Source organism: Panthera uncia (genome assembly GCF_023721935.1).
Source record: "Panthera uncia isolate 11264 chromosome C1 unlocalized genomic scaffold, Puncia_PCG_1.0 HiC_scaffold_3, whole genome shotgun sequence".
In the NCBI taxonomy this organism is placed as follows: domain Eukaryota; kingdom Metazoa; phylum Chordata; class Mammalia; order Carnivora; family Felidae; genus Panthera; species Panthera uncia.
The window spans coordinates 65,519,914-65,536,080 of record NW_026057584.1 but is presented as its reverse complement, the minus strand read 5'-3'; the positions used below and the strand labels follow the sequence as shown (position 1 = coordinate 65,536,080).

The 16,167-nt window shown below is 35.1% G+C and overlaps 1 protein-coding gene across 1 annotated transcript in view; it reads right to left on the bottom strand.

Moving 5' to 3' along the window:
* The window catches only part of SCN9A (sodium voltage-gated channel alpha subunit 9), a 163,390-nt gene that overhangs the window by 46,929 nt on the left and 100,294 nt on the right, over window positions 1-16,167 (bottom strand). Inside the window, exons 16-17 of the mRNA XM_049615550.1 lie at window positions 16,048-16,167; window positions 11,236-11,712 (exon numbers count right to left, since the gene is read on the bottom strand). The exon at window positions 16,048-16,167 is cut by the window's right edge and continues 168 nt beyond it. Coding sequence (XP_049471507.1) covers window positions 11,236-11,712; window positions 16,048-16,167 — 597 coding nt within the window. The remainder of the gene's footprint in view (window positions 1-11,235; window positions 11,713-16,047) is intronic.

The window sequence follows — 16,167 nt, the reverse complement described above, 5'->3', positions numbered from 1 at the left end:
CCTGGCTGAAGTCGGACGCTTAACCGACTGCGCCACCCAGGCGCCCCAAGTCTGTAGGCTTTTAGAGAACAGCTGCTTGTTCAGCAGGAAATCCACTTAACAGTTCCATCACAGGGTCAACGTGGTGTATAGTATTAGATGATGGAGAAATAATGAGGTCAAATCTCAGGCATGTCCATGGAAATTCAAAATTAAGCAAATGATTTCACTGAGAATTCTTACTTTTTCCATAATCTTCTATCTAGAGCACTTCCTATTTAAAAACATGACAACTTATATGCCTAAAAGATAAGATCTTGCATTGAAAACAAACAAACAAACAAATTTTGGCCACATGAAAGATTGGAGTGATTACAGGTGTCTCAGCCAGATCGTACAGGGTCATCTTGGATCTTTAAAAGGCAAGTGACATTCACCAATATGGACTTGCCATGCAATCAACCAATGGTATTCTGTGCACTAACACAGAACTCCTATATGCAGAGAATAGATATTTAAGTAGCTGGAATACAGTGGGTCAAGTGAGACGGAAAAACTTAAAAGCTTGAGAAACAAAAATTTAAATATTTCTGCTACTGAGGCCTACTAGAAGTGGATAAATAAGGATTGGAACACAGGCAAACATTCTGGCAAAATGTGAGGTAAAAACGTAAACTCTAAGACTCAAGCTCATTATTCACTTACAATTAAAAGAAGAATAACAAACAAACAAAAAAACTACCAGTACATTTATGCTAGCCCCTTAAAACTACTCATAATGAGGAAGGAGAAGGAAAGACAAATTCCAGTGGACGGAACAGCTTTTTGAATACATGGATCTCTAATATTGAAAATACAATGTAAAATAAAAATTGGTACAGAAAAAGCATATTTTTCCTAATGTTTATGTAGGCAGCTTCTGCCAAAGAAAAGCATTATATTTTGAGTCATTCTTCACAAATGAAATATCCAGAGTTTTTTTGGCTTCAGGACAATGACCATTCATTAATATGCACCTCATGTTTTCTAATAGTTTGGTAAAAAAAAAAGTAATAATAATTGAAGAATTAAACACACACACACACGCGCACACACACACACATTTCTGGAAACCATTTTCCGAAAAAGTATGTGTTTTACCTATACATACTATTGTGTACGTATGCATCTTTATTTATGTTCTAGGCAGGGGGGAGATTTTCTACATTCTGAAATAAAATTGTTTTACAAGAGAATATTGCCTCTGCATCACCACCCATCTGAAATAGAAAAAAAAAATATGTCTTTTACTTAGGAGTACCTTTAAAGCTAACTTCAAGTAAACTGGAACAATATTTGTTTGTTCTTTTAATTAGAAACTGCTAACATCATTATCCCTAGAGTGTATCATTTTCAAGATAAAGTTTTGCTTTCAACATTGCACAATGGAAAACAATAATAAAAACATCCCATCAATGACAGAGCAATTCAAAATATATACTAGATTATAAAAGAAAAAAGGCAAGATTCTTATTAACATGGATTTTTTTTCAGAAAAATATTTTCTAGAGTTTATTCAACAAGCTATACTAAAATAAGACAAAATATATCTGAGTGGTATTTTTTCTTTTATATTTGTTAGAAATATTATATAATGAAGTCCATATTAATCTGCTTCCAATATTATGAAAAGTGTTATATGTCTTATTGAAAGATTTAGTGTTCACTTACTATGTTCCATTTAAACCTCTTACCTTCCTGAGGCTATGCTGCCTGTTTCCTTATGAGATATATACAGTATAAGAAACATTCTCATCAGCGCATAATATTGCTTTGGGAATCAAATTAAGCATTTCAAGCACCTATAATTCATTCATTCATAGGCTTGGCCTATTAAATTTTAATTGATGCATTTTATATACAAACAAATAAAAATTAAATTAGTTACTGAATTGATCAAAGAAATAAAGCCCTAGTTATCACTGTGCTTAAAGTCATTTCAAAATATATTCAAAATTATCCTAGAAGCTGGGTACTGTGGCTCTGTCCTCAGCTTTCTAGATGTGTACTTAGAAAACAGCTTATTTGTAGGCATTTCAATTTCTGTAAATACAGGGCTAGTACTAGACTGTTCCTTTTCTGTTCTGAGATTTTTTTTTTATGCTTGAAGTATTTTCCCACAAAAATGGCTTATTAACAGAGTTTTGATTTACTAAATTTAAATGTGACTATTTTTTCCAGTTTTACTGAGCTATAATTGACATATAATTTTGTGTAATTTTAAGGTGCACAATGTAATGATTTGATACATGTATATGTTGTGTATAAATATATATATATATTTACCACATCCTTTATGCACATAATTACCATTTTGTTGCTGCCGTTGTTATGATGAGAACATACTCTCAAAGTTCTACTCTCATTACAATAAATGTGACAATTTAATGTGACATAGATCAGATTAGATTAGGAAGGGAAGTTGCTAGAAGTTTTCAAATTAAATGTTGCTCCAGTGGTTTCTGTTACATTCTATATATTACCTTTATAAGCCATCCAATAAAAATCTATAGATCATTCACTTGAATCACCTAAGGACATGAGAGATATATATATCAAGGAAGTCATCAAGAGAATCACAAAAAATGATGGAATTGCCCCCGTGACATGCTATGATGTCAATTCATCTACAGAACAATTGTGTATGTTTCTACTTTCTTGCAATGGGTCAGGCAGAAACATTTAGTACTGAACAGCATGCATGACACTGAAAAAATATCATATATGTATGATTTTTTTTAGATAACCTGTGTAAAAGTGGTCACATATGTCTTTGCCTGGTTAAAAGCACAGAGCTGCATTCTTGATTGATCCAGTTTGTTTTTACCCCTGTGAGAAGTAAGAAGGTTAAGTACTGAAGTTTAGAAAGGCAGAAGGATGAAATAGTTTAGTCAACTGATTTAAAATGTTTAAAGTCACATACCTGTAAGTAAAAATTAGTTGTATGTTAGCAAATACATGCTATAAGCTCAATGCAAAGCAGTACATTTGAAATACAGCAATAAGACTGAATATTATTCAACACAGATTTAAAAACAATCAACTGGATAGTTATAAAGTTCTGTTATTTAGGAGATGAATTTAAATACTGTAATATGCTAAGGCAATCTTTTGGTCTGTTTGGTCTGTATAACAAGCATTTAAAAGTAAGTGATTCTCAATATTGGAGTGGGTGAGAGTAGGAGTGAGGAGTTTTTAAAAAGCATATTCTAAAATTAGCATTTCTTGATTTACTTGTAATTATCATATTAATTCAATTTTGACATTTCAAATAGCATTGAAGGAAAAAAATGTTTCCAAATTTATCAAAGTATAAAGAATAAGAAATACTGATTTAAATGTCAGACCAAAGTGTCATTGTTTTTAGACACAAACATATCCAATAAAGATGAAAGATTTTTCAAATAGTTTGAAACAAATCTTCAAAAAAGAAACGGGTATGTAAAAGTCTACGAGTCTTTTGTTTTGTGTTTTTAAGAATCTATGCAAAGGGGCGCGTGGGTGGCTCAGTTGGCTAACCTACTAACTCTTAGTTTTGGCTCAGGTCATGATCTCGTGGTTTGTGGAATCAAACCCCACCTAGGGCTCTATGCTGATGACTGCAGGGAGCCTGCTTGGGATCCTCTCTCTCTCTCTCTCTCTCTCTCTCTCTCTCTCTCTTTCTCTCTCTCTGCCCCTCCCCCATTTGCACTCTCTCTCAAAATAAATAAAGTTAAAAAAAAGAATCTATGCATAAAAACAGGATCAAATACCAGCTTAATTGCATAATTAAGGTATAATAGTATGATTATAATTATACATTTGTATAATTGTGATTAATCCCTAAATCTTGTCAAGTCAAATGCAGTTCTGGGAGAGGTTATTTTATTTTCTGAAACGCAATAACAAGAAAATTTCTAAACTGCCTTTTTGGTGAAGGTAATACTGTTTGAAGAAAAAACTGTAAAAATCTAAAGAGAGACCAAATAACAACATAATTAAAACCAACATGTGGTAAAAGGACATAAAATATTTAACCTTGATGACTACAAATATTTAAACAATTTTTTTTTTACTAAATTGATAAAAGGAATGCATTTCATAACAAGTAAGCACATTTAAGTTTCTCCAAAGATAATGGCATTGAAAACTGAAGAGTGAATAGGTGAAGTGGTAGATGGATTAATGAGTGAATGAATCATATAAACAATATGAATGTCTGTTCCTCTGCCTGGGATTTCCTTCTCCATTGGAGCCACACAATGAAATGATCTCCATCCTTTAGGGTCTGGCTCAAGTGCCACCTTCTCTCGCATGCTGTCAACCTGATATAATCTCTTACTCAATGCATCCTCAATGGACTGGTTTATTATTCTGTTCCATTCTATGTTATGTTATTGAGGTAGACTATAACTGAATAAATCAGCATTAAGGAGGATGAGAAGCTAAATTTGGATCACTAATGCACAATATCACTATACCAGAAAAGTTGATCCTTAACTGCAACATTACAGAGCATAACAGAAAACAATTATATTCCTACTCACATCTTGCCTTTCTATCGTATGCAATATGGCATTTAAGCTCAGGGTTCAAATTTTAAAAAGACTCCCAGAATCATCGGTGACTAATAAATATCATTTCTTAATCTTTTAGCATTTTAGTTATCTGTGAATATAGATGAATGATATCCATTCTCCTGGTTGTCATAAGGAGGAAAGTTATAGAATGTATATGAAAGTGGCAAATACGTAAAATTTTTCCTTGGTCTCTTTGGTGCTTTCTTCTTTTGGGTTCACTACTCAAGTGTTGAGTTGATCACTTGTCCTCTTATTTTCTGTGGTCCCTGGAGTGTAGTGGATGTTGTGGTGCACTGCCCAAATCTCCCTTTCAGAGAGCCTCCTTTTTCCAGCTACCAGGAATGCTGGGGGCTGAAGGTTCACAGCTGAGTCCCTGCAAGGGAAGTGTCATGCAGAAGAGAGCTGCCTCACCCAAGGTTCCATCTCCTCCCCTGGGAAGGTGACTCATTGGTAGGAGGGTACAAAGGCCTGACTCTCTTGCTTCAATTGGGACTACTCTAAAGGGTTATCCTAGTACCTATAGGAGACAACCATAGGATCAGCACAGGCCTATGATGAAATTGCAGAGCATTTCAGTTTCTCTCTGTGCTCAATCATCTTGCTTCCCTCATTTCTTATAGGTGTTAGGTGTTGTTCCTGGTAACACTCCCCAGTAAATCTCTTACACACAGATTTCTCTCTCAGAGCTGGTATCCCAGAGAACCTGACTTTAGATTGACTCCCTGTATATTCTGTGGTTAACCTAAATTAACACATAAAATCTCAACCTGTCTACAACTCTGACTTCTCAAGACCTAAGTTTCCAAATACATACTGTTCAGCATCACTTGGCTATCTTGCAAGTAGCTCACAATTAAGATGCCCCCAAATTAAACTCTAAATCTATTCTACCTCCTAAATTTTCTCCTTCCCCTATATATATCTTTAATAGCACTGATATATATCCAGTCTTCTAAGATAAAACCTTTTGTCATGAGTCAGTTTGTATTTCCCAAAGGGGAATGTTGAAGTCCTAGCTCCTGGTCCACTTGAATATGACCTTATTTAGAAATAAGGTCTTTGCAGATATAGCTAAGATGAGGTCATTAGTGTGGGCCCTAATCCAGTATTATCAGTGTCCTTGTAAGAAGAAGAGAAGACAGACACACAGGCAGAACACCATTTGATTACAGGGAATGTCAAAGATTAACAACCCATCATCAGAAGCTAGGAAAAAGCAAGGGAGAATGCTCCCTAGAGGCTTCAGAGAAAGTATGGCCATGCCCAGACTTCCATTTCAAACATTTAGAACTCTAAAGCTTTCAGAGAATAAATTTCTGTGGGTAAAGCCACAAAGTTTGTGATACTTTATTACGGCAGCCACGGGAGATGGATACACCCTCTGCAACAGCTCAGGACCCCTATATCCAGATCCTGAGCCCTTACATATTAACTCGCAAGTATCTTAGAGTTTATCCCCTTCTGCCACCATCATTCCCTTAGCTTGAGCCCCTATCCAATGTCCTTTGAAAAGCTGCAATAACTTCCCATCTTCTCATCTTCCTCTGGGGCTGGGCTTTACTACACTCCCCAAGGAAATTTTCTTTAGAAGAACAAGTTTGCTATGAACAAGGTATAATAAAAGACCCTAAAGTTTTCTCTTTCTGTTAGATAAAAAGAAATGTATTTTACTCTCTTGTCATGGTACATCAGGCTGTTCACTACCTGGCTCCAGTCTACCTCCTAGTAGGCAACCTCCTACTTCCCACCAGGTTCCCTTCATACGTATGTAATGGACCTTTTTACATCTGGGTCTTCCACATACACTGGGCTCTTTACCTCCATTGGAACAAACTCCCATCTGATCTGTAGAAAGAATTTTTATTTTCAACATAAAACCCCCCTCAAATGCCATTTCCTCTGTGAAGTATCCCAATTTATTTTTAAGGTTGGTTACACTCTCCTCTCTCCCGTCTGAATATTTTGTCCTAAAACTAAATTGTGTATTCATTCTCTTTTTGTATGTTTAATTATAATTTCTGTTTCTATATGTGTTTCTTCTCAAGGGCAGAAGACTTGCTTTACTCTTTATCACTTAAGACAGTGCCACAGAGAAAGACCTTCAGCCTACATTTACTGAACGAATGAGTGCGCTAATGATGTGTCTTCCTCATGTCTAGCACGGATATGGTAACTGGAAGATGCTCAGTAAATGTGAATTGAACAAATGAATAGCAATGGTTTACAGAAAATGTTCTCTAATGTATTCCTGTGCAATTTCTCCCCTAATGATTAAAGTTAATGAGGGGTTTATTTGGACTTTAGTTCCTTATGGAACATGAAATTTTGCATTAAGTGTGTTTGCAGTGTTTTAAGGTGACACTCTCCTGAAGGAGGGAAGTTTGAGTATGTGAAATTTGAATATTTCATTGACCTCCAAGGACCTCAGCTAGTTCCTTCAAGACTTTGATATAATGTTTCAAAACTCTAAAGAACTATTAAGTAAAGCTAAGTATCTGCCTTTGGCTTAAGGAGGCATGAATAGGGCATCTTTCTCTGAGGAGATGTTTACACAGAATGTTTCCTCTCTGCTGAGTACACAATATGAGCACATTCACTTAAGCAGCCTAAATAAGTAGATACATTTGTCAAAAGAGCAGTAAAGAAGTATTTGGGGATTAGATTCACAATAAATAAAGGGGCATCTCTGAAAGCTGTAAGAGTCTGTACTACTGTAAAATCATATGAGGCTGTTATTGTTTTTAAATATTTTGAGAAATGAATTTGGATTAACTTAATATTTTCCTCTGAAATTTGCATACACTTCCAAAGTCCATGTTACAATTCTATAAGCTGCTTCTTTTTTCATCTTTGAAGCAGAGAAGGAAGTAATCTATAGTGATAGAAAACAAAGAGAATGACTCTAATCATCTAAGAAAGAGCTCTCCATTAAAAAAATAGTTATTAATTTAGTGTTTTAGAGTTTTAAACATTGAAATTTGGCACAATTAAAAAAAACTACACTTAAGAATTTAGTTAAGCCAGATGCCAATCACATTAATTGCAGGATGCGTGAAGTAATTTTTTTTTCCCCTTCAGCAACTCTTAGCACAGTGCCTGGAGCATAGTAGATCTCAACAAATATTTACTGAATGATTGGGTGCATTTCATGCTTCGTTTGAGGCGCATAATAAGGAAGCACTTCATTGCTAATGATAAAAATCTGTGCAGTGTGTTATTAATGTTTCCTGTGTGCTTAGAGGACTGCAGTGTGCCTCAGGAGGAGGCTGATTTTGAGAGGGGCCATCAGTTCAATGTCTGCATTCTGAGAAGCAGCGACAAGTCCCATGGGCCCATGGGAGATGACAGTATGTCTTTCTCAATTCTGAGACAAACTCTATCTTCAGAGAAATGCTGCTGTTCTGTTGCCAATTATTTCCTCAGAACTGTTTAAGTTATTTTACTCAACACTTTATTTAAACTCATCTCTTTGGTCATCCTTTAGGAAGGTATTTTATTATAAAATGTTTTTACTTCATTCTGGAGTGTACTATCAGGACAAGGACACTTGCCTATCTGAGAGCTGATATTAGTAGGAGATGGAAAAGTGTCCATCAAGTGCAAAGGGAAAATAGGATGCTAGGCCCTAAAAGAGAAGTTTTATGCTTGTTTGTTTGTTTGTTTGTTTGTTTTTTGTTTTGTTTTGTTTTGTTGACGAAGAGGGGGGAAAAAGGAGAGGTGTCCAAGGTCAAAGATGTTTCTCTCTGTTCAAAATGCAGATTATTCAACAGGCAAAGGGGGAAATATCCCCAGTCCGTGAATAAAGATAAAGATATCTCAGAAATCTGGCTCAAAACAAGCTAGGGATGAATTTAGGTTCATAGCCCACACCAACTCAATCCATCATGGTGGCCACTGGGAACACCACTGATAAGGATTCTGAAGTGGCTTTCAGACTTAGGCAGAGAGAGTTCAAAGGATATGCCTCCAAACCGGCATGTGGAACAAGCTCCCCGCATCTTTTACACAATAAAATTGTGAACCATTGATCTACATAATACTACCTCTCTTGAACTGAACCTGCAGCAAATAGTTACTTACAGTCTATATGTGACCACTCGATTCCATATCATAATAACTGTTAATCAGGCACTTACTTTCCAGCAGACATGCACCTAATTATTTACGTACACCATTTACTCTTCATTACAATTCTCTTTTTCATATAAAGAAACTAATTTTTTTTTGTAAATTACTGAAGACCATAGAGTTAGTAAATATCACAGCTAGAATTTAAGGCAAGTAGTCTATCTGCAGAGGTTGTATTCTTAAACATATCTATCGCAAAGTAGTGCTTAAGACTTAACTGACCTAAAGGTATTGAATCAAGTTATTACTTTCTGTTGGGTAATCAAGATTTATCCTTGGGGCAAGGTTCATCAGGAACATGGCAATCAGTATTTCAAGAATATCTTAGGCATGAAAAAATTAGCAAGTTGCAAAGGAGAGAATAAGCAGTTCACAAATATGGGAACTGAAGTGGAAGCTGAAGATTAGGGGAATTATAGCAGGGAGGTTAGCATGGAAGAGTAAAGAGGCACTTTCAATAAAGAAAATATGCTTTTTTTTTTTTAGTGGTCCAAGTATAAAAACAAAAACAAAACCAAGTCATAATGATAAACATTTAAATCTCAAGCACCTGGAAAGAAAGACTCCAGACACAGGGTTTCCCAGGTCACAACAACTTAATACTACCTCTAAGTTACCCAACAGATTTCCTATATATCTTGAACTTCTGTTATTTCTCAAGTCCAGTATATTAAAGTGGGTTTGAATGTACTCATGCTGTGAGATATGTCATGGAAAACTGTTCATGAAAAAGGGCAAAATTTTCAAGTCCACAACTTTAAATCTGTACTTTTAGATGATAATAATGGGGATTAATTCAACAATAAACACAATGGCTTACATTGTTTTAGGGCTTACCAACTGTTTCATATCTATGGTTTTTCAACTCTGATCTTCACTAGCAGAAACATGAGTAATTGAATTAGTTTCCCTTTCCACATGAGACCAAGCTCAGACCACTGTTCCTGAAAAGGGGTATGTGGAATCTGATCTTCCACCTTTAAGTTGAAATAACATCAACTTAAATTTGGAGATTTTGGATATAGTACTTCTTCCACGTAAAGGTTTTAAAAATAAAAAAATAAAAAATCCTATCCTTCTTTTGTCATCTTGGAAAGAATTTCTTTGGATACTTAGAAACACATACTCTTAATTTATATACTTATGTATTCACTTAGTATTGAGGATTTACTCTGTACCAACCACTGGTCATATGGCCAGGAGACAGACAGATAAGCATGCGAATGCACGCACACACACACACACACACACACACACACACTGGTATGTATCTTTATTCCAAAATCCACTAGCAATTCATGGAGGGCAGGTCTTTCTTATTATAGGGTTAAGTGGATAGAAAGCATTTGATAAATGCCTTTCGAATACTTTCAAAAGTGACCTAAAGAAAGGAATAATATTTTTAGGTGATATCTTGAAACTTTAAAGAGATGCCATAAAAATATTTTGTCGTAAGACTCACTTATGGTTATTATATTCCATATTAATAAAATATAGTTCAATGAATAAAAACAGTAAACACTATCACTTTAAATGTGTGTGACCAGGTGTGGAGAAGGAGGATATACAAACATTTTGATAAAAGGTTCCTGTTCTCAATGAGTCTATAGCACCATTTAATGAATACAATAATTTGTCCAAAAAATTAAAATATAAAGCTAAATAACAAATCCAGGAAAAGTCATAAAATTGTGCAGGGTTAAAATGAGTACAGCTCCTATCTCTCTGGAGAGAAATTAGGAAAGATGCAATAGCTACCCTTTTGATCACTCTGAGTACTGTTCTAAACATTTTACCTGTTAATTCTTGTAACCCTCACGCAATCCTGTGATGTAAGGACTAATAAATTTACCCATGAGGAATGTCTTAAAGATGCGCATAGGATTTTGACCAAGGAAGGAAATCCCAAGCAAAGTCAAGCACGATGCCAAGTGTTTGTGGTCCAGCAGGAGACCAAGCAAGCAGTAGGTGACACAGCTGGTCAGCTGGTGGGGGCCATGGTGTGAAGACTTTACCGTCTATAATTCAGGACACTTGGGAGACAAAGGATACTTCAAAGGAGTGACATGATTGGGATTGAACCTGAATAAAATCAATCAAACAAGTGAACTTGAGTAGATGGAAAATGGAGGCAGAGACACCAGCTGGGACTCTGCTTGGTACGGTTTAGGCAGGAAGTAGTGAGTGAGAAGGCAAAGGTGATGGCTTTTGGAGTGGTGGCTTCAACAGATACAGTGGAAGGAGACTGTATATGACTTCACAACTGATAACAAAAGGGATGAAGGAAGGGAAGACTGAAAGGTACCCAGCACTTTCAAATCTAGCCCAGTAGGATTGAATCACTTATGAAGAACCAGTAAGTACAACCGTTCAGAGGAACCTTTAGGAACCCATTATGTGAACTCACAAACAAAAGAAACTATCCATCAGTTTGCAATATTAGAAAGAACTTATCACAGCAAAAATCTGAAATTTCAGTTCATTGCACACTACTTATTCATATGAAACAACGCGCATAAAACAATCTTACCCCTTTGCTGTATTCACTATCTGAATCACTGCTGAGTTCCTCAGTATTCATATTTTCCAAATCAGATTCCCCAGGTGCAATCGGCACTGTCACTGTGAGGTTGGGGTTATGAATAAATGATTGACAATCACTTTCTTCCATTAAGTATTTGTCCACACTGCTTCCCAAACCACTGATTTTATCTTTTTCTTTGTGGAGATTGTGATCTTTGCTCATTTCAGCAAGCGTGCGATTAGAGATATAGTTTTCTTTCTTACTATTCAGATCTTCTGCTCTTCCTGGGTCTTTGGGAATCTTTGGCTTTTTGGAGAATGCTTTTAGAATAAAGTCACGTAAGGTTTGTTTCACATAATTTACTCCCTTCCTAATTCTGGCAACTGCAATCTGGAGGTTATTTGCATCAGTGTCTTCTTCAATTGCTGTAAGATTGTCTGAGCTAAATGAGCTCAATAATAAAGCCAGAAATAGGTTGAGGACCTATATCAAGAGAAATAGGGAGACAGGAAATGAAAAAGAAAATAAGCACACTTTTCTGAAATACAGGCCAAAATACAAACCAGCATTAAAGATTTCTGTACTTCTTCACACATAGGTAAGAGCATGTGATGGGGCAGAGGACAGGCCGGATTCCTCATCACTCTCTCTGGAACCTAGCTCCTGTGAACTCTGGAGAGCAGAGGTCAGCCACACCCATGAAGGACTTAGCCTGAGGAGCAAAGAGAATATTCCCTCCTCATTATCATTATGTCATTCTTACATTCATTTCTGCAGCAGGAGTCCCTTAGCCAAATTCCCTTTTATGGGCCTAAAAAGCCTTCCTAACATTTACTATAGTTAATATTTATTACCTGTGAGAAAAAACTAGAACAAGAAAATTGTGATTAGTGTTTATTGTGCTGAAGTAACCTAGGCCAAACTCGATGTTCACTTTTCCCAGAAGTTAAATGTCAGTTTGTTGCAACAAATGGAACATAGAACACTTGCAAACCTCCTGTAATAAAATATTCTGTCCAAGAATTGTGCCAGCTTGCAACTTAATGAGGCTTTTAAAGCATAGAAAAGGGCCTGCCTACTGAACCCAATTCAAATGAGATAATGGCATTATGATTGAGTGGCTTTATGCCAATCATCTAGCCCTGGAAGAGATAATAAAAGAGGTCAGGACAACTCCTAGCCTTGAAGAAAAGTCCTGTTTGTGTGCAAAACCACTTGTTTTTCCTCCCTGAGGTAGGGGTCCAGGTGAACTCAACATTGTGAAAAGAAAAAAAAATTCTCACGGAGGGTTGGAAGTATTTACATTATATTTAAGTGTTGTTTTATGTAGGAAACAACAAGGTAATTGAAACACCCTTTCACTAAATACTAAATACCCTTTCACATAAATACACTATGAAGTGTCTTCATAGACAAAAACATCTACCTCACTAAATAATCAAATTTAGGTCAATCTGAGGAGAAGGGACTCACACCCTCACACCTGAATTTGGTCTCATCTAAAACAGTTTTTCAGAGACGTAAGTAGAAGAGCACAGGTTAAAAATGTCTATGTTAATATGTTTGATTTAAGAGAAGAGTCCAAGGGGGAGCAAAAAGAGAAAATCACAGAAAACAACTGGGATGAATCACTGAGGAATTCTGAAGTAGTTTACTTTCATTTTGGTCTTTATTGTCAATGAGAAAATGTATTTCATTATGAGATAACATGTTTGTGTGTGTGTATATTTTAACAGGAATGTCGATGAGAAGCCAAGGGTTCATTCTACTACTTTAGCCTCCCTAATCAATGCAAGTGTTAACAAATTTTCTCTTTCTTCCTTTCGAATTTGTAATTAACTTTATTTTTTTCCACATTTATTGAGATGTAATTGATGTATAAATTGTGTAAGTTTAAAGTGTACAATGTGTTGATTCGATATACTTATATATTGCAAAATGATTACCACAATCGTGCTAAGGAACAACCCCATCATGTCAAATAATTACCTTTTGTGTGTGTGTGGTAAGGACATTTAAGATCTATTCTCTTAGCAACTTTCAAGTATATAATATGGTAATGTTAACAATTACCATGATGTAAATTAGATCCCTAGAATTTATTTATCTTATAGCTAGAACTTTGAACTTTGGTCACCATTTCCCATGTTCCCCACTCCCTGGCCTCTGGTAACCACATTCTAGTCTCTGTTTTTATGAGTTTGACTTTTATAAGATTCCACATATTTCAAGAATATGCTTCATCACATCTTCATAAGGATAATAACAATAATTTTTATTCCATCAAAAATCATAACAAGACTCCACTATTTTGTTAAAATCCACCAGGTATCATAAATAACAATAAAGTCCATTTTATATCACATATCCATTATCATATTAAGCAGAGAAAGAAATATTTAATAAAATGTATATTTGATTCAACATTATCTGATTAATGTTCTTTGCCAGTTTCCTGATATAGACTTGAGATTACTAAAATCTACTTTTCTGAACTACCCTCTAAAACTTATGGTTTTTAACCATTTTAATTAATTGGTAGTAAAATGACTTAAGGCATAAGTGAGAAAAAAAAAGTGAGAGATCTGTTTAGCATGTAACTCTAATATGCAGAGGACTATATCAGAAATATAAATTTATGTGTCTTTCTTTTTAGATTCTAATTGCACATCAATGGTAATTCCTTATCCAAGAGTCGGTTATTTATTTTGTGAGTTACACTTCTCTTATCTCTCATTATCACTAGCAAATAATGAACAGATATCAACATGAGGCAGTCATTACCAATTCTATATGGATTAAACATTCACCAAGATACCCCATCTATTTTTAACTATAAATTCATATTGCTTTTCAAAGTGTATCATTACACTCACACCTGTGTTCAAGCTTTAATATTGTATTATGTATTATTCAAAGACCCATTTCAAAATTCTTCTTCGAGTCACTATTTAGAACTGCTCTCCTTTTCTTCCAAGTGTCAAGAGCATTTTATTTTTGCCCCACTGCTAGCACTTACCACCTCTTCCTTACCTGATAATTTGGTGTACCACTTTTCTATGTCCATAGAATGCAAGTACCTTGAAGAGAGGGACTAACTCATAGGTATGTATTTTTAATCATCCTGCAATACCCAAATATATTTCCTTTCACAGAGAAAGTACTAAAAATATTGAATGAATAAGTTGAGAGAGCCCAAGGAATCCCCCTTACTTCATACATGCCTGAGCGAGTACTAAATATTTAAATTAGTTGTGATCAGTGGCTTTGGTGTGGTATGTTTTGACCTCCTGTATCTTATAAAGAGCTACATTTCAATATTTTTATGTCAACATTTTATAAGAAGTATATGAACAAGTCACATTAAAGGAGCTTATAATACAAATGTTAAATTCAGAAGAAGAACCAAAGAGAGAATATTTTATTTCATATTGGGAATTATAAACCGACATAAAACTAGGAAATTTATTACTACAACTGGAGGATGATTAATAATTACAGAATTCGAACTCATGGTGTCTATATGTTGTGCAGATCTAGAATTTGTATTGCATAATTTACTATGTATATGTCTAGCCATTTAATGGCACAAAACAATACCATTTAGGATGTGATTTGATAAATGTAGGTTTCTGTCCTAGACTCTGAATTACTTTTGATATGGGGGATTCAAGGACAAAAAAAAATTAGTAACTTATTTTCAAGCCAGTGGGAAGTGTAAGTACTAACCATATAGTTGTTACCATACCCTAGCTCCTGAGATACCTAATCCAGAGTCTGATGCCAAGCTGACAGACTAAACCAAGTCAACATGGTGGCTTTGAAAATTGAAGTCAGTGAGTCATGAAGAACATCTTATCCCAATTTTCTCCTTTGGTAAGCTTGAAAATTTTCACCAATAAGTAGGTAGAAAGGAACAAACAAACAAAGAGTACAAGCCAAGAAAACACTAATGGAGACATGGAAGATCAATTGTTAAAGGGATATTATAGAGCAGTGGTGGGCAAATTTCTTCTGTAAAGAGCCAGATTAAAAACATATATATTTTGGCCTTTGTAGGACATAGAATCTCTAGGACAGCTATTCAACACTGCCACTGCAGAGTAAAACAGACATAGACAATATGTAAATGAATAAGCATGTCTGTGTTGTAATAAAATTTTTCTTACAGAGTCTGAAATTTAAATTTCATATCATTTCTATGTGCCACGAAATATTATTCTTCCTTTTATTTTAACCATTGAAAAAATGTAAAAAAAAAAGAAAGAAAAAAAACCCCCAACATTCCCAAGCTTACAAGGCCATACAAAAACAGGTAGTATGCTGGATTTGACCCATGAGCCATAGTTTCCTGAACTTTGCTGTAGATCAGGAAACTATGTCTTATTATGTCTGACTATATTTGACTGTAGTGCAATGGGACCAGTCCTTTCAATTGCCTTGTTCTGTTACAGCTTCATTTTTATTACTGTTAATTCAATCATATTCTGTTTACTAGTATGATTTGATATTTGAAAGGACTTTTAAGAGACATGAAAACCACAGATTTAATTCATATGCCATCACTATCAAAATGAGAGAATAAAGTAGGAAACCATCCGTTAAAATAAATATTGCGAAAAATATAAAAATGGGTTATCTGTCAGGGAAATTGAAACAATATTTCATTTTATTTTCTGTTTTTTTTCCTGTATTAAAATGATCAAAATTCTATTGCAATTAATAGTTTTATGTGTAATTAATCCTATAATTATAAGTGATTGTCATATAACAATTTACCATGCAGAATTTTCAATGTGTGAACATGCGACTACGTACCACTAGATTTCCAATGACCATGACCATCATGTAAACTATAAGGCACATGGCTTGACCAGCGACCTCCATACAGTCCCACATGGTTTCTATCCACTCTCCACACAGCACGCGGAAGACAAT